Consider the following 26,331-nt stretch of genomic DNA (forward strand, 5'->3'; position numbering starts at 1 on the left):
AAATTGCAGTTCTCGTATGGCTATGTGACTCCAAGACTTGGAGCTCTTAGAGCACACTATATTCCGATGCACATTTTCAAATCATGGCTGTATAGGGATCAGGTGAGAGGCAGGGACATAGAAACCTGCTGTCTTTTGTCTGGAAAAAACAAAACAAAACAAAACAAAACAAAACCCTAAAAACATTTCAATGTTGAAAATTTTAGCAAGCTAACTGTTGTAGCTATTAAACTTTCCATGGAAATACCTGCCTCGTATTTTCCAAGTCACTTTCCGTTGCAGCTGTTTCCTTACTAAATAAAATGTCCTGGTTTGTTAGTGACTTGCTAGCATTTAAAAAAAAAAAGAAAAAGAAAAGGTGAGCATCTGAGCAAAAATTGCCTTCCTGTGGACTTCACGTACAGAGTTTGAAACCTTTAAAGGAATGGGGTAACACTGAAGTAAAAAGCCTCCTATCCCCCGAGTCAGACAGAAGGGAAAGCAAAAGCCCCGACTTAATGAAGTGGGGCAAGAACTGAAAATGTTTCAAGAGTGCCCCCTCCCCTCTCAGTTTTATACCTACAGAATACCTGCACTTAAAACCAAAAATCCTTGAAATGTTGACTCGACTGGGAATGAACAATTAAAAGACCCAGCCTTTGCTGTTCATCACTTATTGGGTGATTACATGGCAGTTTTGCTGCCTACAGTGCACAAATTTGTTGGCATGGCTCTGAATTGGGTGTGCAGGACCGGATTGTTCCACGCTCAGTTCATTGGCCATTAAATGAGCAAATTATTCCAGCAGCAAAAAGAGCAAATTTCTACCTTGCCCTCGTTTTTCCACTCATCTCTGTCATTCTCTGTTTATGGGAAAGGGAGTGAGGAGGAAAGGCAAATATTTCCCTGCCTCCAGAATTGCAGGCAGATGGAAGAGCCGTGCTGGTCACTCCAGTCACAGCTCCAGATTTGGTCCTTTGCCTTTTTAGATTTCACTGTAGTGAGTGTTTCTCTCTTCTCCGTGGTTCCAGCACCATAATAACATGCAGATTTGAAAAGCCATTTTCCCTACAGTTAGTGGATACTGATTCAAAACCAAAACAAAACCAGAAACACTACGGAGAGCCAGATCGGGGTGATAAACTGTGAGGGTGGGGTAGCAGTTTTTCGTTTAAAAAACTGACTTCATCAAGCAGCTAGCTCCATTTCTGCTCAGATAAATGCCTACACCCGCTGCATCACATGCGTGGCGTGTCTTGCATTTGCATTTTATAAATGCACGAAATATTCGAAATAGGTTGCAAAAACTGATGGTTGGCCTGTTAGAACTGCAGAGTTATCGCAAATAATGAGGCGCAGAACGAGAGTAGGGGGAATAAAATCTTTCAGCGGTTTTCATCTAAATACGTGTATTTAATTTCCCCTCTTCTCCTAAGTGTAAAAACAGCAGGAAGGCCCCAGAGCCCTTTGGAGCAGAAGAGCAAGTTAGAACGCTTGGCTTTCAGCGCGCCGGTGAGGAGACGAAATCGCAGAGCTCCGAGCCTGATGCGCCGTTTCCTCTCGCCCCCCTCCTCTCCCCTCCGCCAACCTACATTTCTTGGCTCCCGTCAGCTCCGAGGCTGTTGGGGTTGTGACGTAAATGACTCACAGCGAGTGACCCCCGTGGCAAACCTGTAAAACATTATACGGCATGAATAAGAAGTCTCTTATTAGGTCTGCAGCTGGCGAGATGCAGACATATGGCAGCAAGGATGTTTTGGAAGAAAGGCACGGCTTGACAAAGAACCCAGTCTCCCGATAAAGGTTTATACTGGCACTTTCCTGTGTTTATAATACCATATGCCAGGGGCATGGCCTCTTTTTTCATCATATTGTTGTTTAACTTTTTTTTTTAAACCTAATCAGCTCTTAGTTAGAGGAGTCTGAGAAGCAGAAACTTGATATTATTTTTTCCTTAGATTTCTCTGACTGGAGTTATCCTGTTGTAACTGCCTAGACTCAAATCTGTTTCGTATATAAAGTGAAGTAAGTTTGTCAGGACCAATTGTTTCTGTTATGAGAAGGAAGTTTTATTTTTGAGTTCATTCTCAGAATAGACTCAATACTGCCTGTTTGGTTTTGATTTTTTTTTTTTTTAATATAGATATTCGAGCTTGTTTGCTTGCTTGCTTTTCCCTGTGTTAGTTTATTATTACAGGATAGTATAAGCATGGTTGTTTTCAAGGAGGGTTGCTATTTGAGTGTGTTTTTAAAACCTCTTCCCCTTGCAGCCTAACAATCTCAATAATAAGCTTTTCCTAGATCTAGGCATCTAGTCCCTGGTTTAAGAGCTGCATGATCATGCTGCTCCTCTATCAGTTACTGGGATAACTGGTCCTTTAAATGATCATCCTTGACCTCTATTAGTCTTTCAGGCTGATTGATTAGTTAAATCCGTATTTACAGTGGTAGCCAGAGACATTTTTGGTTGAGTGTAACTGCTGTTTTGGGGTTTTGTTATTTACAGGACAGTAGCCCTTAGGATTTTCTGCTGGGAATCTGGCCCCGTTGTTCTAGAAAGCTGCATAAAACCAGGACAGAAAGATGCTTTCTTCTGCCCCAAAGAACTTGCAGTCAAACTGAGTTTTGGCTTGAGGAAAGTTTTGCCTTGAACTGTTGGAATACCACCCAGCCCCCATATGATATGCGGAGTATAAGAGCATAGCCCTTGCATTGGAAAGTTCATAGTCTAAAATGCAATGTGTTGTTTTTCTGGCTTTTTGCAACTGCATTCAGTGACAAAGCGACTCTTTGGCTGCTGAAGGCTGAGCTGTTGGTGCTGTACTGACTGCGTCCTCTTAGGGCTATAAAAATTCTCCAGCAGCACATAGTCACCTTGGTGCAAATTTTTAGCAGTCAAGAGTTTGTTGGGCAATGCACTGTGTGAGGTAAAAACTGAAAATAAATAGTTATAGCTTAGGAGAGATGCTAATAAAATTAAAAAACGGCAAGAGCTAAAAAGAAGTCCGGGCTCTTCTTTTCCCTTTTTTCCCTGACTCCTCAAGATACAAATTAACCTCTTGTCTCATACTTCCTCCATATCTCAGGTTCCCATAGTTAAATCTATGGTTGTCTGAAATACACACACAAAATATCTGTGTTCAGAAAAATCCTTGGCAGTAAAATAACTTTTTTTTTTTAATTATCGTATTTTAGTTTCCTTAGCTTTATCTGCCGTGTGGTAGAAACAGCCTGCATAGTGATAAAGGACTTAACAGTTTTCAAGTTGTGTTAAAACTACTTCGTTCCTCTGTGCTTGCTGATGAAATTGCTGAGTTACTGTGGATATTATTTTAAATCCTGGTGCATCAAGAGTGACACGCAAGGTGTTTTTTTATCTTTGTTCTCTTGAAGCGGGTGGGATACCCTACACAAGCAATGGAGCACCCAGAGCGAAAGGCAGAACGGCTGGGTGTGCAGAGCGTGGGCGCTGCCTTACGCACCCCGTGAACCAAGCAGGTGACTGTGTACAACTGAGTCACTGTGCAATTGTTTCTTGGAATTTTTCTTCGCAGAGTCATTTTTATCTCGTTGAGTTAAGGAGCCATTACTGTCTGCAAGCTAGCTTCTATCCTGTCAGTGGGACAGGCTTTTTCTTCTGGTCTCGGCCAGGATCTGACAAAAATCATAAATTAACTCCACCCTGCTACAGCTAGTCCCGTGGGTCTGTTCTCCTCTAAAGTGAAGTTACTGCTTACTGTTGTTCCCACAGGGATTTGAGGACAATTAGAGGAGATTGGTGAAGAAGATTGGAGCAGTTAAATTGGCCAATTAATCACTGTCTCTTGCTCACTTGCTTAATTTAGGGATGGATTTTGCATCCCTTGGTAGCAGTGTGGCCTTTTAAAAACGCAAACAAAAAAACAGTGAACACTTCTGTTCACTGAGCAGTTAGGTATATCAACTAGACAGAAGGGTGAGCTGTATGCCCTGTCCCTCCTCATATTTTCTTGACTTCTTTGGAGCAAAAGCAGAAGGCTCACTGTGGCCTGGCATGCCCAATATTATCCCTGTTGGATCATGGAGATTTGGTTGAGCCTGAGGTTTTCCGTAATCATCTCTTTCTGCAGAGGTGCCCTCCACTGTGATTAAATGCAGATTGGTATCTGTAAAATATGTATTAATTAATAGTTCAAGAGTCAGAAGATTCTCCACGCTCTTATTAAGAGCTAGAGAGGAAATGTGTTTGCTCCCTGGTGAGTCTACCTCCCTGCCCAAATGCTTCATCCCCCTGCCCCACCTTAATCAGAGAGTCCGTGCCTTTATGTTGGACAAGTCTTTACAACACGGCGCTCGTCTGCATGTTTGTATTAGAGCTGCTGTGTGTCCAGCCAGGCGAAGCGCGCACAGCTGCACGGGTTGGGCTGGCACTGAGCAGAGTGGCCAGGGTATCAAAAGCGTGTGATGTACACAGGGTGTGTTTGGCTCAAAGTCGGTATATAAGCAGCATTAGGAAGGCTTTCTGCTGATATCTGTAAAAGTGAAATTCCTCCCTGGTATGAAAGCCTGGACCTATTACTCCCCCACATGCAGCAAAACAAAAACAGCCATCTGCTTGCCATGTTCTTAGCACATTTCTGGTTTGGGTTTGTTGTTTGGTTGGGATTTTTTCCTTCTTTCTTCCAAGAAAGTTGACATCCTGCTTCCAACCTCCCCCTACTAGGAAATTAACTTAGATGGTAATGAAAAATAAAGGCTCCTTCAGGAATAAACGCAGCTATATTCTGCCCCGTCCCAGCTGTGAAGATGAAAGGGAAGGAATCTATTTCAGACCTGGGTCCCCAAGCAGAGGTGAGTCTGCACAAGGGGGGACACAGCTGATGCCATCCTGGCAGAAGGCGGCTGGCAAGGTGGGAATCACAAATAGGAGAACATGCAGCCGTAATTCCAAAGTTGTTTTGCACCACGTCGTTGCTATGTGACAGGCAATGCCAGCTAGTGAGCTGAAGTGCTTGTGCTATGGTTTAGAGTGGTTTAAGTTTGTACCCCTGGTCTAGCCTGCTTTTAAGCACACATTACTTGGTGGTTGTATGAGCTCCAAGGATATTCCCTCTTCTCCCTCTGCCTCCCATTAAGTAACAAGATTACAGCAAATTGTTGGCCTAGATAGAGCTGCTATGCTCCTCGGGTTGTAGATCAGACTCCGACCTCATTCTGTCTTTGCTCTCTGACATCTACATCCTGTGAAATCTGCTGGGTCCTTCGTCCTTACGGCTTTGCTCTTTCTAAGTGTTTCTTTACCATTCTGCACCCAGGGAGTCGTTTTGCTAGGCACGAGCCGTGGCATACACATGGTTCTCGAGCTCACAAGGAGCTTGACTTGCTCCAGTGTACGAGGTCCCTGGGACTTCTGGGCTACCTGAAAGCAGGGGAGGAAGGAAGCCAGGCTTCAGCGTTGTGAGTTTTCCTAGTGCCTGAGCACTCACGGCCTTGTGGGACGTCCCCGGCAGGGCGTTAGGCTGCCCAGTGAGCTGCTGTCGGCTCCTGCTCGTGAACCTCTCTGGGTCCCACTCCCCTGCATTCTCCCATGCATGCATCTTGTGCCTCTTGACCTTAGAAAGATTGACTGGCTGTATGGTCAGAAAATTTGGCCACTCTTTCTAAATCGAGAGCCACCCAACGACCAGATTTGCAAGGAGGGCTGTAGAGGCATTTCAGGAAAGATCTCCAAATGCAGCTTTTTTTTTTCCGAGCAGAAGGAGCCTGAATATTTTGAGAAACTCTGTGAATAAAGTTGCTTTACCACAACAGCAGAAAAGCTGATTTGGATCAGTAAACCCTTTAGAGCTTGAAGCAATAGTGGGAATTTTCTCTCTGGGTTTTGTTTTTTTTTTTCCTTTTCAAATTTTAATTTCAACACTGTAGTAAAACAAACCTGAAATGCTGTTGTCCCTAGTTATTGAAAGAGGAGGCTCTGATGTCTTATAAATATCCTCTTTCTCCCTTCCAGTACTTGCATCCAAACCAAAATCTTTAGTGAATTCAGCTTATGAAGCATTTCAGTTTTGAAGAAACCTGGTTTTAATTATTGCAGTCAAGTCAACTGGTTGTATTATTAGCTTATATGCAGGTGCTCTTTGCATTCTGGGGACAAGGAACTAGTCTGTACCTCTACAAGATGCTCCATATCAGTCTGAAAGCACTTTTTTATAAATAATCAGACATCTATTTCATTGAATAAAATAAATTAAAAAAAAGTAAACCAAAAACCTAATGTGTTAGTATGTGAGGACATTCGAGCTGTGGTATCCATGTAGTGTATTTTTAACTCTGATGCTTTTCAAATAAAGACTTAGCATATATTTGTGCAGCAAGACAGTAGGAATTTTCATGCTAATCTGTACTGTTGCAATAGCAGATATTTAGGCAGTGGATAAGCTACTGGGTAAATTTTCACATGCTTTCTGACCTTTCTGATGCTGGCATTGCCTAGTCTTCTCAAGTAGCAACTGAGATAATTTGGCCCTTGAGATAAAGAAGGAGAGATAAAGTTATTTTTAGCAATCGCTTGCTTTAGTTCTGGCATTTTGTTCTGTCCTGCCCATCCTCCTCACAGAGTGGAAGGATGCAGCTTGTTTATTGTGTTTTTACCATATCTACTGTGCTGGCTTTTGATACCAAGCAGAGCTGAGGTTTGCCCTTCGGCAGCTTTCCCACCAATGCATGGGCGGCCCTCTGCATTCTGGAGATCATGGATCTGCCACGAATCCTCAGTTTTTGATCCTTTTATTTAATTTCCATCCCCCCCCCTTCGCAGTCCTGATAGAAGCCTCCTTTCTCTCTTAGAGGAAATTTATTTTCCCTTTTCTTTTTTCCTCCTTTTTTTTTTCCCCTTTTCTTTTCTTTTCCCACAATTCAGATTCCAGGAACTGAAATTTCTAAGAAAACTTGAAATGCTCTGAGAAATATTGTCACTTCAGATATAATCTGTACAACTGCAGAAAATCAGCATGTGTGTCTTCTGTGATTTACCATAAGAGTATTTAGTACTGTTGTCTTAAGAGGTTCCAAATGTTTTCAGCTTATTGTTAGTTCTATGTGTGGGCACTACCTGTATTTCCATCCCCTTATTTCTTGATCCTGTGTATTTAATATTATGGAAGATGTTGGTAGCATTACGCATATGGAGGCTGAACCCCACTTTTTAGTCATAGGGCCAACAAAGTGTGGCATTACAAGCTTTTAGTGGGGTGTTGCCTGGGGGCCCCCGTTCTCCTCTGTGGTCGTCTCTTCCTCCGTGTCGCGCTCCAGACTGCCTCTGAGAGGGGCATTTTCTCTCCACCACGAGTACTTGCTTTTGTGTGGCTCCTTGGTAAGAACTGAATTTCCTCTCATTAGACTGGCTGCACATCAGCAGCCCCTCAGTCCACCTTGAACTTTCTGCTTAACCAGCATGGGTGTTTTAACATGAACTGTCTTTCCCTGAAAACAAATGAAAACGCCGGTTCCAGGACCACACTGTGTGTGTTGGGGGGAGCAGAGCGGATGTGTGGGAAGAAAAGTATTAGGTTAGGAGAAATATTGAGGATATATACGTTTTTATTTATGTTCTATATTTAGGTATGAGAAGGGAAGGTGTGTTTTTTTTCCTTCTGCAGTTCTCTCAAGCTCATAAAGCATCTGTTTCTCAGTCCGTGTCACTCTTGCCTGAACCAAGGTTGTTGGTGGCCCTGGTTCCCCTTCAGGGAGGCTTTGTCCTGGTAAAGGGACCCATTGAGAGGGCCAAAGGCACGCATGCACAGGCACCCAACATTCAACATGCAACTGCGTATCTCCTGACAACGTATTTGTGGAAATATGGGTCTTGATACTAATAAACTAGGTAAACTGCAGTCATCTATGATTTCTCTTTCTGAAAAAGAAATTGCACAGAAAAATGGAAGAGAGAAAATACTCTCCAATTCATGGCGCTCTTGTGGTGAATACTTTCATGCCAGAGATGCCTCATGCATCTCGATCACTTGATCTTGATGAATAAATCAGAAAGCTTCATGAGAACACTTTTTTCCTCCCGGCATTTCAGCTCTTCATCCCTTCCTCTCACTGTTGCTCTCCGCATCCACGTGCGGAGCTAAATTGAACTCAATGTCTTTAAAGTTTGGAGAAGGTTCAGTTCAGGTCTGGGGCACAGCTGTTGGTTTTTCACTTTGTTCAAGTCATCTTGTCTAGCTAAAGTCCTTCTAACTGAGTAAAGAGGATTACAGGATGCCTGGGTGTTCGGCCACAGATATAGGGGAAAAACTTTCACTATTTTTGATCCTTTGAAGTTTCCTGTCTTTCCTGTTTCACTTTAGTGCTTTCTTAAAAAGGAAGGTGGTTGATATTTGAAGCCTGTCCTCCTTCTGATATTTAGAGGGCTGAGCAGTTCGTTTTCAGAAAGAGTGATAAGATCTCCTGGCAACTGAAAACAAGAATAATTCTGTTCCCTGGTGTATGCCCTCAACTCCCCCAAAAAAGAACTTGGACATAAATAGTTGATCAAAATGAAGCCTATGGTCTGATCCCATGAACTGAAGATATTTACTTTCTATTCCCAGTTTTGCAGTACTGTGCTGGGTAAATGTCTCAGTTCTCCATCTGTGAAATGGAGATAAATCAAATTTTTTTCTCACAAAGGTCCTGTCTGAGTTAACAAGTTTGTATGGTGGTCTGGAAATAAGTGCTTTAGATTTCTCTGATTTGCAGCTGATATATAATAGCAGGGAGAGACTCAAAGCCATCTTACAGTCTCAGACTAATTGTGTTTAACCGTGTCTCCCGGAAGACCAGGCTGGTTCCCAGGCGTAAGAGGGAAAACAAAGGACAACATCCAGGCCACGCTGAAGTGATGAAAATGTTGTTGTTAGCATTAGGGGATCAGGATTGTATCTCTAATCAATACAGATCTGGAGGTCTCTTTTTCATAGGCATAGGACCAGATCGGCCCAGCTGTTTTGCACTTAGCAGTGCTTTTTTTTTTGCCTTTTTTTTTTTGTTTTGGTAGCTAGAAATATAAATACCTTTCCATATGGACTCTCCTGGTTTAGGGTAAAGTGATGTATACTACTGTCTACTAAAATAACACTTCTGCTGAATCAAAATAGCATTTTTATACAAGTCGAACATAAGAAGATGAAAGAAAAATATTTGGGACACAGGAAAAAGGAACTTAAATTACTTTTTCAGCAAAAAAGGAAAGGACTGAAGACATCGTCATGAGATTAATAGAAGGGAAAGCTCTTATTTCTGAAGGAGTGCTAAACAGCTTGTCATAAGAAGAGGAAATACTGCTTTTTTTGATCAAGTTTGTTTTAGAAGTATATTTCAGCAACATGCAAAGTTAGGTTATGCAAGGAATAAAATTCTGGGGAAAAAACGACCAATGGTGGAGGAGGAAGTAGTTGCTCATATAAAAGAAAGCAAATTTCAGAACGTTCTATTATGAATAGATGAACCTTTTTGACATACAACTTTTTCTTTTTTTTTAACCACAGAAATGCAACTTAGTTTTGTTGAAGCCTGTTTCTGGAAGGCAGATTAGTCAAAATGACATATTTTCAATGGAAGATTCTTCTGCCAAAGAATATTTCAGCAGCTTTCGTGTGACTCAGTTTAACTGAACCAAAACTGGGGTCCTAAAACAGAGGGGACGGGGCAGCTGCACATCTCTCAAGCCCGCTCCTTCGAGGTCAGCCCTTCCAGAAAGGGCTCCTCTCCCCTCTGCTCTGCTCTGCCTTTCTCCTTCTCACTCTAAAACTCCACCTGGTATGTCCATTTGCACCGTGACACCCCTGAATAGCGTATATTCTGAGCATCCTTCACACCGTGATGGAGACTGCACCTTTTGTGGGCTCTGGTTTTGCTGTTAGCAGTACTGTGACGCTATGGAAATATGGCTTGGGTGACCACGTGGAATTAAATGTTGGCAGACAACGTTGCAGGGGAATGTATTTTATGATAGCCCTCTAAGACAACATGCATGGTTTTATTACTGTAAAAATAAAATCTCAGAAGCAAAGCTTTTAAAGAGTCATACTGGTTTGAAAGACAGGATTTGAAATCATGGAAAAACCTGCAGCCATTGTGAGAAATCTGTTTTTACTTTGACTTCTAGAAATCTCCACTGAAATTACTCCTGTTAGAGGGGATGGAGCTGATTGCCGATTCCCCCCTGTACAGCACAAGCCCGGTATTCATCTTCCTGGCTTTTGCCTGTTTATTTCCAGCATCTCTGCAATCCAGATGGGGAAAAGCACATGTGACAGCGTGTGTGTGTGATTTGGAGCAGCAGATGGGTGCGAATGACAAACTCTTGCCTGTGTAGGCACCTACCTAGAGATTACTCAGAGTCCTGCCTTTGTGTCTTGTTGTTCTGTTCCTATGCACCGTTATCCAAGAGGGCACTGTCAGGGCTCCCACGTCTGAAGCTTTGCCTAACTTGACAGGGATCCTGTGCAGGCGTCCAGATTTCAGTACCTTTCAGTACTGATGTCCATTTGTGATGCACTTTCCATCTAAGGAAGCACTGACCGTATTAAAAATCGTATAGGGAGAAAAGCAAGGTGGGATTGACTTTATATTCAAACTCCCTAGTAAAGAGAGATCCCGCTTCGGTGTCTTTTTGATCCCCAAGTCAGCCTGTCACCCTGCATTTCTTGCCCTATTTGAGTTGCCTTTCCATTTTCTGCTCTTGCTCTGAATGTGTTCTGCATAAAGAGAAAAGTGATGGAAAGTGAAATGCACTGGGAGAGGAGAGGTCGGTGTTTCTGTTTCGGTCCTACACCTATAGCTTTCGATATTCTCACTGCATGGGCATGTTGTTATTAGCTGGTACAGAATTTCATGCATCATCCGACAGCATGACTGCGATGAAAATGATTCCATTTCTAGCAGCGAGGAAATTTATGGCCCAAATTATTTTTGCATGCATTTCAGCTGGACTGTCACTTAAAATTGTAGGGAATTCTACAAGTCTAAAGCGCATGTGTAACTTGCTTCCTTGAACTAGTCCCTTTCGAGTCAGCAGGGTCACTGATGCTGCAGTTGTGCATACACATGTACTTGCTAGATTAGAAATGCAGTTAGTGCAAGATTTGGTGTTTGACTCATGGTGGTGATTTGAAATCCACAAATTCTGTAATTTCTCTACATGTTAGTCCTGCCAGCTCTGCTGTAAGGCCTGACTGGGGTACCAAAGGGGAAGCCTCGCTCTGCCAGCGCTCTGAGCTCTGCTCGTCTCGTAGAGCCAGCGAAGCACCAAAGTTTGGTGCCTGTGGTCCCATAAAATTGAGGTAGGTAATCAAATCCTACTGCTCTCTGGCTGAAACACATATTCTGTGGCCAGGAATTTGCATGTAAATGTCAGTGTGAAATTATCGTGGTGAATTTTCTCTGACAGTTGCTTTTTTCTTTATTTTAAACCATGCGATTACAAGGATGAGTAGAAAAGGTCCCTAGATTGCTGCTGGATAGACATGTGAGCCCCATGTGAGCGCCCTGCCGAGGACAGTTGGAGGAGGTGCGGGAACTGGGCTGCTTGGGGAAGGGGTGGGTGAATGTGTCATGCTGGAAGAAGATCACTGAACTGATTTAATTAGTTCTGTTTCAGAGGATTCATTTCTGCTCGGGTCACTGCTACGTTCATCCACTTGCTTTTTTCCCCCTCTTAGCAATAGACAAATGCAGGGTGATAATTAATTTGGCAGGTTGATTGAGATTGGGTGGCAGAGAAGGGAGTTTTCCTGGATGAGTGATGAAGCATTGCTGGTTAAGCTTAAAGTGAATAGTCTGAAATAGAAAGTAGTTAGAATGAAATCCCCCCAAGGGTGTGTTTAAACTGAATGTACTTTGAGTTTTGACATTGAGGTTTTTTAGTAAGCTACCAGGCTCTACAGTGTAATTTTAGGACATTTGCTAGCTGGGATCTAGCTGTTGAAATGTCAGTGATACTCTTCTGCATTGTGAAACCTCAAAACCAGGAAAATGGGGTGTTAATGAAAGAAGTAGCTTGTTTGTGTGGGTATCAGACTGGAACGAGCTTTGGCAGAGCAATGCTCTTTTCTTTTCCAGGCCAACCCTGGAAGCTGAGGCTTCACCTGACCAGACGCAGTGCTGCTTTCGCGGTGGGAGAAGGCACTGTGGGTCAGTCTGCTCTGTGTGCTAGCTTGAGGGAGGCCAAATTCTCAGTATCTTAAAATTTTCATTACTCAATCTCAGCTATCCCTCAGTGTGCTACCATTAAAGTTAATGCGATTCAGGAAAATGAACTGCTGAAACTGTAAGCAATTATGTTTCTGGCTTTCTGCCTCACTGTATTTTAGCCTCACTAGGGGCCGATTCCTGTAATCACTGTGTTTTGTGTTTCACACCAGGTGGACATTAAGTTGCCATATTAAAAAAAGCAAAGTTTGTTTTTTCCTTTTCAGTAGGTGCACATGGTAGCAGAAGAGATCTGATTTGTTCGAACTACTGGCTTCTGTTGCTTACAGAATTTACAATTTTGAGGGGCAACAGCACTGCAACCTTTATTTGACTTCTTTGACCAAGCTGTTGGGGCTTGGGGCTTCGCTCTCTCACCGTCTACCCCTTTCCTTTGTGTAAGTGGCTTCTTTGCTCTGGTGAGAGGTTTTGAGTTGACAGCTATGACGGAACGCCATCCTGCGCCCACGAGGGAAGTACAACGGGGACACAAGCAAGTCACGCTTGTCCCTATCCCCGCCGCTGTGGCTCAGTTCCCTTGCAGAGGAACCACTTCTGAAGGTTAAATGTTTGGTGAAACCTCCATGCTTACTCAGCCCTAAGGGTTTTTTTCTGCTGAGACTGCCATTAAGGATGTCAATTTGACAAGGTTTTGTTTTTTGGTTTGGGTTTTTTTTTTCCTGTGAGGTAGACATTTATCCACTGGGAATTGAATTGGGAAATTCCTATTTTTATGCAGACTGCCAGAGAGTGGTCAACTGTTAGATTAATGCACTTACTAAACTAATTGGACTAAGTTGCCTTCCGTATGACCTTTCATGTTTTGTGTTAGTACTGTGGGTGATTCAACTAAAATCAGAGCTTGACTGAAAAATCCCTTAAAAGTTTTCCTACCCTTTCAGTGGGGTTTTTAATTGCTGTGCAAAAAGACATCCCCTGTATCTTCAAGGAACTAATTTCTTCGGAAGCAGAGACCCTCCTGTGCGCTGATAAGCAGCCAAAAAGAGCGCATGTGATCTTCGAGGCTTGTGTTGAGTAACAACAGAAAATTCAAATACCATATATGAAACTGGAATCTCTGGAAAGATGGAAAGTGAGAGAAAAACTACGCACTAAAGAGAGAACAGTATTGGTAACATGCATTGCAGAGCAGATTTTTTTGTAGAAGTCTTTAGACTCCTTTAAAAAATAAATAATAGGCTTTAGATACCTGAACCTGCTTTCAGACTGTGCTGACTTTGTCTGCTGCAGTAGCTAGCTAGTTTATCAAGCCTGTGCCAGGCTTGGTATTGTGACTGGGGTTCTTAATGCATAGTTAATGATTCCCAATGGAAAAAAAGTAAATAAGCTTTCTGACTTTTTCTAGGAACTTAATTACACCAGAATGGACTTGACTGTGTAGCTTTGAAATCCAGGAACTTAATGTGTGTACTTGAATAGCAAGCAAGGTTTAAATAGCAATTTTCTTCTTTTTAACAATCTATTTTTGTTCTTTTGTCAGCTTGCTGTTACATTTAGGAGTCTTGATATTGCTGTGTTGCCCTGGCATCCCCGTACCAAGGAATCTTCTTCTGTAGGTTACTGCCTGTAAATTATGGCCATGGCTAAGGTGGGAGGATACCACATTTTTTATCACACCAGTATGGATATTTTTTCCTGGGGTTTTGGTTTTCATGATTATGCTCAGAATGGGAAAGTGAGTACATGGAAAATTTGGTGAACACTGCTGCTTGTTGAATACTATTCCACGAGATCAACATGCCTATTATTAATCCACCAGATCAGTTTAAGGGGATAAGAAATCTATTTATGATCCATTTAATTGTTTTATTCATTTATTCTGGAAATCTTTTAAATATCCATATTAAGATAAGACTATTGACTTCGGAAGCCTTTGCTAAAAGAAATCGGCACCACATCTGCAAGTAGGTCTTTGTGTGGCATCCATCCTTGGGATCACTGAAGAATAAGAGTTGCTTTTCTTTTTTTTAAAAAAAAAAAAAAAATTCAGTCCTTTTCTGTATTTTACTACAGCTCTGCCTCCAAAACCCATTGTTTAAAATCCTGTTTGATATGTGAAAGATTAATAGGGACCTGAGAAATTCGATGGTAGGACTGAAAATAATAGAAAGCTGTAGGGATTTGTTTTGCTACTGTCATCTGTTTAAGTGGTTGTGACAAAAATTTATATAAATCCAGATACAGGGTGTGGAGGTGGATATTCCCCTGCCTTTTCTTTTTTCCACCTACATTTTTTTATTTCACAGTACCTTCACACTATCTAAAGTTAAATCTGCTCATTTCAAGAAGTGGCGTGGAGCAAGGGGCACAACAGTTGTGCACGAACCCACTGCTGCCAGTTTGCCGTGTCGTGCGTCTTCGTGCCTCCTGCCCCCATGCAAGGGAGCCAGGATCCCTGAAGAAGTCAGATGCAGTTTAGTGTCTGGAAATATTCTAAAAGGTCATATGCTGCCATGAGAAAAGTCCTCAAAAATGTAGTCTCTCTCTTGCCGTCTCACCCAGCGCCAGATATGATCTCATTCCTTTTATTCCTTTGGAGCTGAGTCCCTGGTTAAGTGCTCGGGACGGTTTCTTCACCGTGCCTGTGGGACAGTCACTGCTGGTGCCTTTCAGGTTGTGCCACAGCGCCCATTCGCCTCCCCTCAGCCTTAGCTTGCCAAGTGCCCTATTTTCTCCGTTCGCTTCTGCCACAGCGGCTCGGTATCATGTTCACTCTCTCACCAGAGTACCTGCCTGGTTTTTCCCCTGTTTTGTGTAGCCTCTGGCGGTGCTGTGGTTCGTTGCTTGACCTGCCAGCCAGGCTGTGAGAGGGCTGTAGGGGTCGAGGAGGCAGCTCCCTCCGGGGCTTCCAGCTTCACCAGGGTACCAGCTTCAGAGGCCTTAACTCCATCCCCGCACGGGGCTCATGCTGCAGGGAAGCCATTCACTGCAGCTCCTCCCCAGACCCATCATTCTACTGTGCTGCCCCTGCCTCCAGTTCAAAGCAATGCCAAGTTTCAAAGCATTTCTGCCTGTGCCTCGGTTTAAAAATCTTACCTCTGCTTCCAGCTGTTGTCCAGCAGCCCACAAACCTTTGAAACAACTTACTTGATTAGGAAGCAACTGAAAGGCTCTTACAGGCCCCCCCCCCAATTTATTCATTTAGTTAGTTCATTGTGGTGGGGGTTTTTTGTTTTGTTTTTTAATCAGTCTCAGAACGGGGGCTGACCTTGATGATTTGCAGGGCTCCAACACGTTGGGAGCATTTGGGTGGAGAGTTTCCTCTCCACTAATTGCACAGCCAGAGGCCGCGATGGGGCGAGCGTGCAGCTCACATATCTGGCTGAACAGCGCAGCTCTGACGTCTCGTGCTTTAAGCTGACCCTGGGAGTTGGCGAGTGGTTGTGGAAAAGGGATTGTTTTTCCAAATATTGGAGCACTTCGCTATCTGTGTGTCATAGCCTACACGTGCCTGTATGATCACGCTTACCACACAGCAAGGAAGACATCTCTGATGCTTTGGATGCCCACAGAGCAAGCTGCAGCTGTGCCATTTGATGGAGAAGGTGGTCAGTGCAGCCATGCAGTTGCCTCCCCCATTACGTTACAGGATCTGGCAGTGCTGAATCTCAGCAGCTACAGCCCGCTTAACTTCTCCTGCTGATGGTGTCCACACCAAAACTGCACTTCCAAAGTCTGTCGAGTCAGTAAATCACCTCATTTATCTTGATTACCATGACAGTGCAGGGAACAGTCTATTGAATAGAAGGAATCCTACTCAAAATAGCATGTGCAAAAAACCCCTGCTAGTTTCTGTATGACCCGACTTGTGTAAAAATAAATGTTTCTTCTAATATGTAATCAAGGAAATAATTTGTGCTTTTTTGTTACTGAAAAAGAAATTTATCGGGAACATTTTGTGCCTACATGCTGGTAACAAACAGTTTCTTTTTACCAGTGGAAATATGATCCTGACTGAAGCATAGCTAATACCCATTCAGGCAGAGAATATGTATCATACTGTGCCCCATTCAGCGCAAGCTGTAAGGAGGCAGTGTCAAAGAACTCAACAGTGAGACACTGTTCCACATCCTCAAAATGCCCATTCAACAAAATCTCTTCCAAAGAGGGAAGATGTTATGCTCATGTTTAAATACAGGCTCTGCTATTTTGGCGAAGGTTGAAACCAGGTGCCAGCCAGCTTGGATGCTCCTATCTGGCTCTACTGGACACTGATTCCCAAATATAAACAACTCTTAAAACTGCTGGCTACCACCCAGCCAAAACTTCTCAGAATCTCATTGATAATTAATTTTTGCTGCTACTAAATGCTCTAAATCCTTGCAGGAGTGGCAAAAAGGCATTTTTACAGGCTCTCAGCTGTTCGGGGGAGCTCAGGGTATCCTATTCATGTATCGCAGACAGTTCAACAGAGAATATTGGATGCTAAGTGTTTGGCTCCCAATCACAGATGGGGCAGAGCAGCAATTTCTCTAGCATTCCTGTGCTTTGCTTTGTGCTCACCTTTCATTTATTCACTAGAAGAGAGCAGAGCTCTCTTATGCTCACTGTGATGGAAACGCAGTGTCCAGCCACGGTCTGAAATCTTTGAAGTCCAGGGGAAGAAGCCAGTGAGTTGGGGCAAGGTCCTGACACATGCGTTTGGACTATGTGATCCTGCTTCAGTCTATTTGAATCCCATTTACTAGCTTTGGTGAGTTATGGCTGATTTAGCTCACCTTTGTCATCACCTTCTAATTATTTTTATAACTGTAAAAGTGTTGTGTATGTGTAAATATATATCTCAATAAAATTCCAGAGTAGTAGACTATAATCTGACTAGAATTAGAATAGGCTCTGAATTGATTTAAAGTCTTTTATTAAACACTAAGTATAACTGCTTCATTGGTTCTCTTAAGTACTTACTATGAAAAGATCTGCTCATTCCCTCTAATGAAACTGTGCTGAGTGTTATATTTGCTTAAATAAAAAAACCCTGTGGTGTTAAAATGCTGTTGCATTCTGCTGCTGAGGACTCCCTCCCCTTCCTAAGAATATACATGGGACTGTTGATATTCTAAATGTTGGGGTTTTTTCCTACTTGTGCCTAATTGTGGCAGTCCTTATAATAAGATTATGCCTTTTCTATTTCTGTGAGTTGTTTTTTGGGTTGTTGTTGGTTTTTTTCTTTTTTTCAGCTATGGCATAGTTAGCAGTATTGCTGGTTTAAGGGTGCCAAAATCAAAAACCTAGGCCAGAAAAGGTGATTTAAGGGAAAAACAAGACCTAGAAACAGCTAAAAAGGTTTGAATGGTCATTCTTTACCTTCTGTCTTTTTATTTATTTAGATCTTTTATGGTATCTGTGGGTCACATTTTCCTTCAGTTCTCTAACACTCGGGGGGTTTAGAATTATGGTTTATGAATTTTAATGAAAGTTGAGATTATTATGTAATCATATGCTGGGGCTTTAATTAAATCACCAAATAGGAGAACAACTGCATTTAGAGAGGTGAGAGATGAAGATGCTAAATTTTAAATGTCTTTGTTCTACTTTGGCATGGGTATCTCAGATATCTAATGCCGGCAGTCCCTTATACCATTCCTTACTCCTTTGCAGGTATCATTGCATTAGTGAACATCTGGTTTACATTTAAAATTTGGTTTTACAACCATGAGGCCTAGAGACTTCATAATGTTTATAGTGAAAGCCTGAGTTTTAGAGCACAGGCTACCACCCTACATGTTCAGAGCAAGCTAGCCCCATTTCACTTGTCTTTTTCTCTTTGTGACTGTGATTTTGGTATTAGGGTCTTCTCCATTCCTGCCTCCTCTTCCATTCACAGTCCTCACACTCAGCTGGGCTGGGGGAGGCTGTTTTCCCTGGAGACCTGTTACTCAGTTAGTAGGGAGAGCGAGCCAGTTGGCTTTAGCGAAGCCTGTGTTTTTGTGCATTCTTGAACATGCAAGAGTTGTTCTTGTTGCTGAAAGCTGCCTTCATCTTTAAGTGGTAAAACTGTCAGAGCTGTGTTTCCAGATCAGTTTTAGATGAAATGTAAAGTAGATACTTTCCTTCTGAGAGAGACTGCACGCATATAAGCCATGTGGGAGTTTGATTTGGGGCCTGTCCCTCCTTTTCTGCTGCTGGTACGCTCAGCCTCAGCAGCCTGGTCAGCAAGAATGATAAAGAAAAGTAATTGGATGGTGTGAGGCTGTTTACCATTGCTCTGGACCAAATCTATTCATAGTAATTCTTAGAGGAGGTGGTGGGGTCTGGAACAAACCCTTCTGTTAGTGATAAACATAAATGCCTCTGTTTCCAAATGCATTTTTGTGTCTGTATCTCTGTTTTCATGCATGCACCAATTAAACAACGTATTTTTTTCTTTTTTTCTGATTTCAGAAGGTTGACTCACACTCAAGTGGATTTATGCACACTCTATGTTTCTGCGTGTTTCTGGTTGGTTTGGTTGGTTTTTTTAAATACTGTTTTCTTCATTTTTTTATTTCTATAAAGCGTGTGGAAATTGTGATTTCCAAGTAGCCCGATAGGTCAGGCATGCTTGCTTTCTTCCTTTTCTGCATATTGTACTCCAGCACTTACTGTTTGTCCATTCAAAAGAAATCTTTCCCAGGTTCAGAAGTAATCTAGCACAGCATGGCTTGTTGAGCTAAAGGGTGTCGTACCAAGGCAATCATCCCTCTGTAGGATGTTGGCCTGGCAGAGTTTTTGTTACAACTGCTCTACCTGTTTTTTGTTTTGTTTTCTGTCTTCTATCTTAAAGCTTGAGGCTCTTTTGTAAGTGTGAGATACTTTTTATTTCATCTTTTCCTCCTTCACTCCTTTGTTACTATCATCCATTGCAGATAGGCCAAGAACATTCTAGCATGAGATGAAAACTTTTCTAGATTGTGAGGAAGAAATACATTTTAAAGCCAAGTAAGATTTGGTAGGTTATAAAAATGGGAGGAAAAGGCTGGCTTCATAGGGTCATGCATTTTACTATCATGCTGGAAAACTGCCTGGAATTGGCAAGATCTCTTACCGTCCTAGAACTCTTCCTTTGCTTCCTCGTGCTCACCATTTTACCAGGTGATAACCACAGGGTTAACTCAGTAGAGCATCCTGGCGTAGTACATGACATACAAAGAGAGAACAATGGTGCTGAAATTCTTTTACACTAGGGGCAATGGATTTATCAGCAAAAATACAAACACGGCTGATTCCACAAAGGCACATTTGTAGAGAAATTAAATGAAATGCGGGTTGTGTAATTTGCTATGAGGAGTTAGCAGTTTGCTAATAAAATGGTGCCAGAATAAGCAAGGGGTCACTTGGTTGGTTCCAACGTGTTTATGACTGGTTGCTTCATTGGTGACTTTGGCCTCTCTTCTGTGAGTGATTTTGATAGTTAGATGCTGAGAAATGGAGCAAGGACGAGTTACAGCCGTCGGACTCATTTTTCACTGTAACGTTAGCTACTGCTGCAACATCCAGTCTGTGGAGCACCCCAGGATTGCCCACACCTGGTAGAGGAGCAGGGCCAGAGATGGGGGACCTGGGCCAAAAGGCACAAGCTGTGGAGGAAGAGGAGCAGCGGAGCAGAGCAGGGGCTGGCTGTGGGGCTGGGGGAGCACACGAGAGCACTCCGGGGGCTGAAAAACTCTGTGTGGAGTACCTGGGGAACAGGGAACAGGGTGGGCAAACCGTGCCTGAAGAAGAAGAATGTTTAAGAGGACTTGATTTGGGCTTGAGGATTGGTGGTGATCACAAGTAACCACCCCTGGCACATGTCAGTCTGGTTTCCTGGGACTGACTGGACTTGGAGCATCCCTACACTCGGTGTACCTCCTCTAATGGGAACGATAACTCCAAGCTTGACTTTTAACTGCATTGCTTATTTTTGGTGTGATAGTAAAGCAACCCTTCGCTTTTCAGTAAACTATGGATTCAGTGAGGATAGGAGCATGAAAAACCTGGTGGTGGGATCTTATGCTACACTTGGTTTTGAGGGTGTGGGATGCGCTGCCAAATGTCTATAGAGCCCGGAGAACCACAGTAACCATAGCCAGGCCTGCAACATTAATCCTTTTTTCTTAACTGTGAAATAACAGGCATATTTTTTGTGCTAATTTCACTGGTAGGAAGTTGTAGGTAAAGACATACCTTATCATGCTGGGAATCGCAGGTGGTCAGACTCATGCTAAATTAATTTTTCTTCAGCCAAGTAAATTAAGAAAGCGGGCACCACTTCCCCACAAGGCATAGGGGCTGAGGAGTTAAAACTGAAGAGGTTTTTTTGGTCCAGAGTGGCAGAAGCCAGGGAGGAAGCACAGGTATGAGGGTTTTGGCAGAGGTTCTGTGAAGCATATAACCTTTGGTAGATGCATCTCTTGGTAGCTTCTGCATGCCAGTTATTTACTGAGAGGCCAGCTTTCATAAACATCAAATGCTCGGTTTCATACAGTAATGAGCAAACATAACAGTATGGAGAAACAAACAGGGAAACCTGGCACAGCCAGTGTTTCCACCAACAGTATATGGAAAAAGGAAATAATTACAGTAAAATGAGGGGGTCAGTCGTGAGGCTGTATCAGGTAAAAAAAATGGTGTGACATTTCTGATCTTTGATGCCTATCTGCATGTGCAGTGTGTCTCCAGTTATGGGGCTAGGTAATTTTAAGTAATAACTTAAAGAAATGAAGGGGCCCTTGGAGAAGGAAAGGGTAAGTAGGAGCAGTTGATGGAGAAGATGTATGTGACTTTCCTCATTTTTCAAAGTAGTTTTAATCTCTTGTCCTGGGATGAGTGTTTCGAAAGCGTGTTCTGCAATAAGCATAGGTTGTAAATCTCATTGCCTACCTCTGACCTGGGAGAAGGCATTTCCTTTGGGAAGGAATGTTGGGAAAAAAAAGAACAAGAAAATGTTCATGACTGTAAGTCATTACATGTCACATTAACCCTCCTATCTTTCATTCACATATTTTTATATTTGCATTAAGCTATGCTTGTATGAGTAAGAAAAAGCATTACCCAGAAGAGATCCCCGAGTAGCTGTAAAAAAACCCAAGCTCCCAGGCTGGAACACATGCCAGCCAAGCGCTCAGAGGCAGGATTAGCAGTGGCAGCCGCCTTGTGTGCTGCACAGCTCGGGCTCCACCAGAGCCATGCCTGGGCACTCCCTGGTGCTTTCCAGGGTTTTTTAGGCAGGTGTGAGGATAGCTTTATTGTCAGCAGTTCACATTTGCCCGTAATCTTTGGATACATAAAGCAGTATTAAAATGTACTGGGTATGCTCTCTCTCTTTTTTTGTCCCCCACCATGACATACATGGAAAGGGCTGCTATGTGCAAATTGTATGTTGCTTAAAGAAAGAGAGTGAGTGCCTGTGTTAGCATACAGTTAGAAGGTTAGCATACAGTAGAAAAAAGATGGGAGGAGACAAATTATTTTTTCTGGAGGCCATCTGTACCATTCAATGTCTGAACCCTTGTCTCACAACACAATCTTCTGTAGGGCTGCACAGAGGATTTGAGAGCTGAATTTGGGCTATAATTAATGCTTGCCTTCTCTTTAACTTGAGAAGCTGTATACCATCACAAATCTTAATTTCCACAAGAACCCATCATCTCTAAACTCTCCCTCTCTTTGCTTTCCTCTGCAATATAATGACCCCAACCTGTTTTCCTTTAGAGGGTATACCTCTACTTTTTTATTACACTGAGAATAATTCAGTGGTGAGACAGAATTAAAGCTGTTGCTAACTTTCATGCCTGGTAGAAAACGTGCATTGCTATTTAATCAAATGTCTCCTGGTTTTAGTAATCTCCTTATTCATATATCAGCTCTCCTTTTGCCAGATCAGTATTAAACATTTGACTAAAGCTGAATCTATGGCAGTGGGAATTTTATTGGCATGAGCAGTGTTGTGATGGTAGATGTGTTTTGGCTCTGAATGTAAAGGTACAAAGTTATAGTAACAACTCCCAAATCTTCTCACCCTCATTATGAAGCTAAAAGCTGTGTGAAATAAATTGTAAAAGCAAACCTGTGTTTTCAAAGAAAATGTGTAATGGATATAAAAGCGTGAATGTTTCAGTTAAAGCTAATGAGTGCAATTTCTCACTTACCTGTGCTTTTCCTTGTATTTCAGCTCATGGGGCACTCTGAATGGGATCACAAGCGAGGACCCAGAGGCTCACAGGTCAGTTGCTCAGTATTTTGTGTTTGGTTTTGGCTTTTTCTAGGTTTGAGTTATTCAAGCAAGTTTTCCATCTGAGATTGGCAAAGTTGTTCCTTTTGTTAATGTTCGCAGGATTTAATCAATGGAAAAAAGCATAAAACCGTGACAGCTTTCATTAATATAATTTTTGAGCTGTAATCCAAACAGTTGATCCAGTCAGAGCTGAGTCATGCAACAGAAAGTTTCTTTCAATAGCGGAAAGATGGATTAGATGTATTGAGAAAGCATTTCTTACTCAGCTGTCTCCATCAGGATATCAAAGGAATGCAATTTCAAATAATGTATGTATGTTTTGTGGTGTTTTGTTTTTTTTTTTAAACCTGACAAACTTGTAAAACTTGGATGCCCTCTCACCTTGTTCAATAATAAAGGGATTAGTGGTGTTAGAACTCTGTGGGGAGGTGCAGGAAAGCCATGTGTAGCTACTGGTTTGCTCTTGACACATCATTGAAAGGAAGTTATGCTACTAGTGTTAATGGCATCATGTCGATACATTTTTAAATTATCTATAGAATTACAGTTGCTGCAAAGGAGACATCACTACCAATATTGATGTTCAGGAATTTTCCTGCTTGGGTAAAGCAGTCTTTGCCATCTGGTGTTGAAATTATATAAACATATTATTAGGGCTCTGGTATTTTGGAATTGCTTTTCCTTCAGGTGAAGGGTTTTTTATATGAATATGAACTTCTATGTCTAAATCTATAATAAAGCTACGTGTTTGCAACCTTAATCTCAGTAGGGTAGTTCCTAGCCCAACCTTCATAATGCCCCTTGCAAAAATCACTGGCGTACCTGCCTTTTTAATGAGAAAATATCATATGTTAATCAGGAAGCTGCTACTTATTTTAATAGACAAGATTTACTATTTTTAATGCAAATTTCATTTACTAAGTTTTGCTTTTTTGCCCTTACTGTTGCAGAATACTACATTTTTTTTCTGAAGTTTTCTAAGCTTCTGTCTTGCATCTCATTTCAAAACCATCTTGAAGTTTGCAGGAAATTCAGTATTTCATTAAACAGTTTAAGATGGGTTGCAGATCTGATCTTTTCAGGTGACAGTCTGTCTTTTCAAAAAGATAAAAAAACCGGAAAGCAAGCTAGTTTTCAGTGGAAACTGAGGAATTTCAGACATCAGGGAAATCCTATCCAGTAAGGTGAGACCTGTTCAGTACGTAATCTCTCCTGCCTCATCTGATGTGCTAGTTGATCATGTTGTGTTCTTCTAGTCCAAAGAGTGGAAGGTAAATTGGACTCCTCTAAACTACTGTTGAGAGGAAGGTAGTCACTTGAAGGACTCTTAAAGTGACTTAGTCTTCTTAAATTTTTCTAGCATTATTGCAAATCCTTATGTAATTTTTATATGCATATGAAAATATGGGTAGACTTTTGTATGTTCTGAACCATGCCCTACAGGCCTAATACTTTGCCTATGGCAGCAAAATATTTAGAGACTGCTGATTGGAGTGCGTATGAAGTCTGCGCTGGTGTTGCATCAGAGAAGGAGGCCTAAGTCCTGTCTAAGTCCTCATGCCTGATACATCCTATTGGCTGTGTGCCTCCATGCTTTAAGGATTTTTTGTTGTCGGCTAGACATTTTTGGAGGTTTAGAGCTAGCCAATAAGAAATGTTAGAGAAAGGGATCGAGGTGGAAGGTAAGTACCTTCTATTTTCAATCAGGTTGAAATAGATTTTAAACTAGACCGATCAAGTTGACTATCAAAAATGTATCTTGCTGCAGGAAATTGGACTCGGGCTGTTTAATAGATCCCTTTTGAGTTTTCTGGGAAAGTGAACTCACACTCAGGATGAAATAGTTGCCAAAGAATTTTTTAATTATTTGTTCTCATGAGGCTACAGTTTCTTCCAAGGAGGGTTCCAGAGAAATTAATACATTGCCTGGTTTCTCTCTTTCACCCCTTCCTAGGAATAAGGAGGGCTTGCATGGCATGGCCTAATTTCAAAGGAAGAGGTCTCGTGGGCATTAACTCAGTTGCTGCAAATGCCCATCTATACGGAATGCAAGTAAAACCATTTGTAAATGCAAGTAAAACCTTCCCATACTGTTAGGGAAGGTGGTACTTGGGCAAAATGAGATACCTGGTTACTAAACATATAAATGAAGTTCTCTGGGTTTCAGTAGAGGCTGAGAAGATAACTCTATATAAATTCAAAAATTTTCTCTATCTTTCTGAGAACGGTTTTGTTCCTTCCTTGTGTGATGTTTTAGATACTCCACCACCATTTCATATTTAAAAAAAAAGGGGGTGAAGAGAAGTTCAGTGGAATTCTCTGCAGGTCAGCCTGCGGTCGTTTGAACCTTTCCTGAAGGATATTGTTGAATTATTAAAAACATTATTCTAGAAAACTCTGTATCAGATATTCATGTAGAAGACTGCTGCTGATTATTTTTTCCTTAGGCAGAACGTCTTTTAATTTTATATATTTAACAAAATAAGCAAAAAATACTTCATGCCTGAGAGTGCGTTCCTTCAAAACAGGATAAAATTTGCATATGTAGGGTTTCCTTGACAGAGCAGTGAGGTGCTTCTAAATCCATCTAAAAAGAAGCGCATAGTTTTAATCAATTTTGTCCTGTAAGCGCTCTTTGATTTCATTTGTGCTGCGTATAGGTGTTCTGCAAACCTTCTAGAAAGCTACTTGGAACAAATCTTGGAAGAACCTTGTAAAAGTAACAATAAATATGTACCGCAGAAATGTTAAAGGATCTTGAATAGGGTGGGAAGAGAAAATGACCCAAGCTCTCTGATTACCATGTGGTATCCTAGTGCCCAGTCACAAGAAGCAAGGAAGAAAAGTTTCATTAGGAGGAAGAAAATAAGCCTCAGTTATTCCACTGTAGCCTCAGACTCTCTCTTTTACATGGCTCTGAAAACTGTCTTTGATAGGAATAGTGTTAAACCTAATTTAACTAGTTCCGTGAAAGGTTAGGAGAAATTTAGGAGGTTCTGATTTTTGCATGTAATATAAAAGACCTGGTTTATCCTCTTGTGATTCAGTTGCATTGTTGCCAATTTGTGTCCTTAATAAACGTACCCTTTGTTAAACAAGACCTTGCTTAAAAATTAAGATGAGTAATCTGTTAGGTATACCTCTCCTTCAAATCTAACGCATCAGGTGTTTAAAGATGGACTGGCAATTGCCTGCAGGATCTGCCAGAGGTTGCTTATGGTGTTTCCCCAGGTCTGTGGGCTTTCCTCCAGCAGAGAAATGGGACTTGGGAGGAGAGGTCTCTCCCGCCAGTGGTAGCCTGCGCTGCTCGGGCACGCTTATGTTATGGGGAGCCAATTTATTAGTCTTCCATGATCTTTTAATTCTTACAGAGTAAAGTGAAGAAAGTGGGAAGATAGATCTTAGGAAGCCACCCCATGTGTGTGAATGTTAGCAATGTCACCTGTGAGAAAAGGAAGTGGAACCACTGGTTTACCATAATATAAAATCCACATATAAACTCATAAAATTATTCTACCAAGGCTCATTAAACAAAACTCTAATTCTGTTAAGATTTTTTTAAGAACTAGGAGGTTTTCTATGGTATGGTTGAAACATGAGAGGAAACTACTACAGTGCATGTCATACTTCTTAATGACCCACTTGGAAAATACGTTCCTTTTCTGCATGTGGGGAGTTAAATGCAAAGTGATGTAGTTACAGGTAGTGATGGATGTCAAATGAAATACACTGAGGCTTATGGGAATTTCTGTTTGCAGGAGTTTGTCTCCTGATAAGTATCTGCAATTCAATAGAATGTAAATGGGACAAGTAAAATGCTGTCTTTACAATATTTAACTTGCTCCTGACTTCCACACCAATACCGCACTCACTTTTTTATAGATTACACACATATACATGTATATGTATGTGTGTATGTT

The 26,331-nt window shown here is 41.9% G+C and overlaps 1 protein-coding gene across 1 annotated transcript in view; it reads left to right on the top strand.

The window, feature by feature from the left end:
- PDE3A (phosphodiesterase 3A) overlaps positions 1 to 26,331 on the top strand; it is a 261,707-nt gene that overhangs the window by 142,678 nt on the left and 92,698 nt on the right. The window contains exon 2 of the mRNA XM_075160242.1: positions 22,349 to 22,399. Within this exon, the coding sequence (XP_075016343.1) occupies positions 22,349 to 22,399 (51 nt within the window). The remainder of the gene's footprint in view (positions 1 to 22,348; positions 22,400 to 26,331) is intronic.

Source organism: Calonectris borealis, chromosome 1 (genome assembly GCF_964195595.1).
Source record: "Calonectris borealis chromosome 1, bCalBor7.hap1.2, whole genome shotgun sequence".
Taxonomy (NCBI): domain Eukaryota; kingdom Metazoa; phylum Chordata; class Aves; order Procellariiformes; family Procellariidae; genus Calonectris; species Calonectris borealis.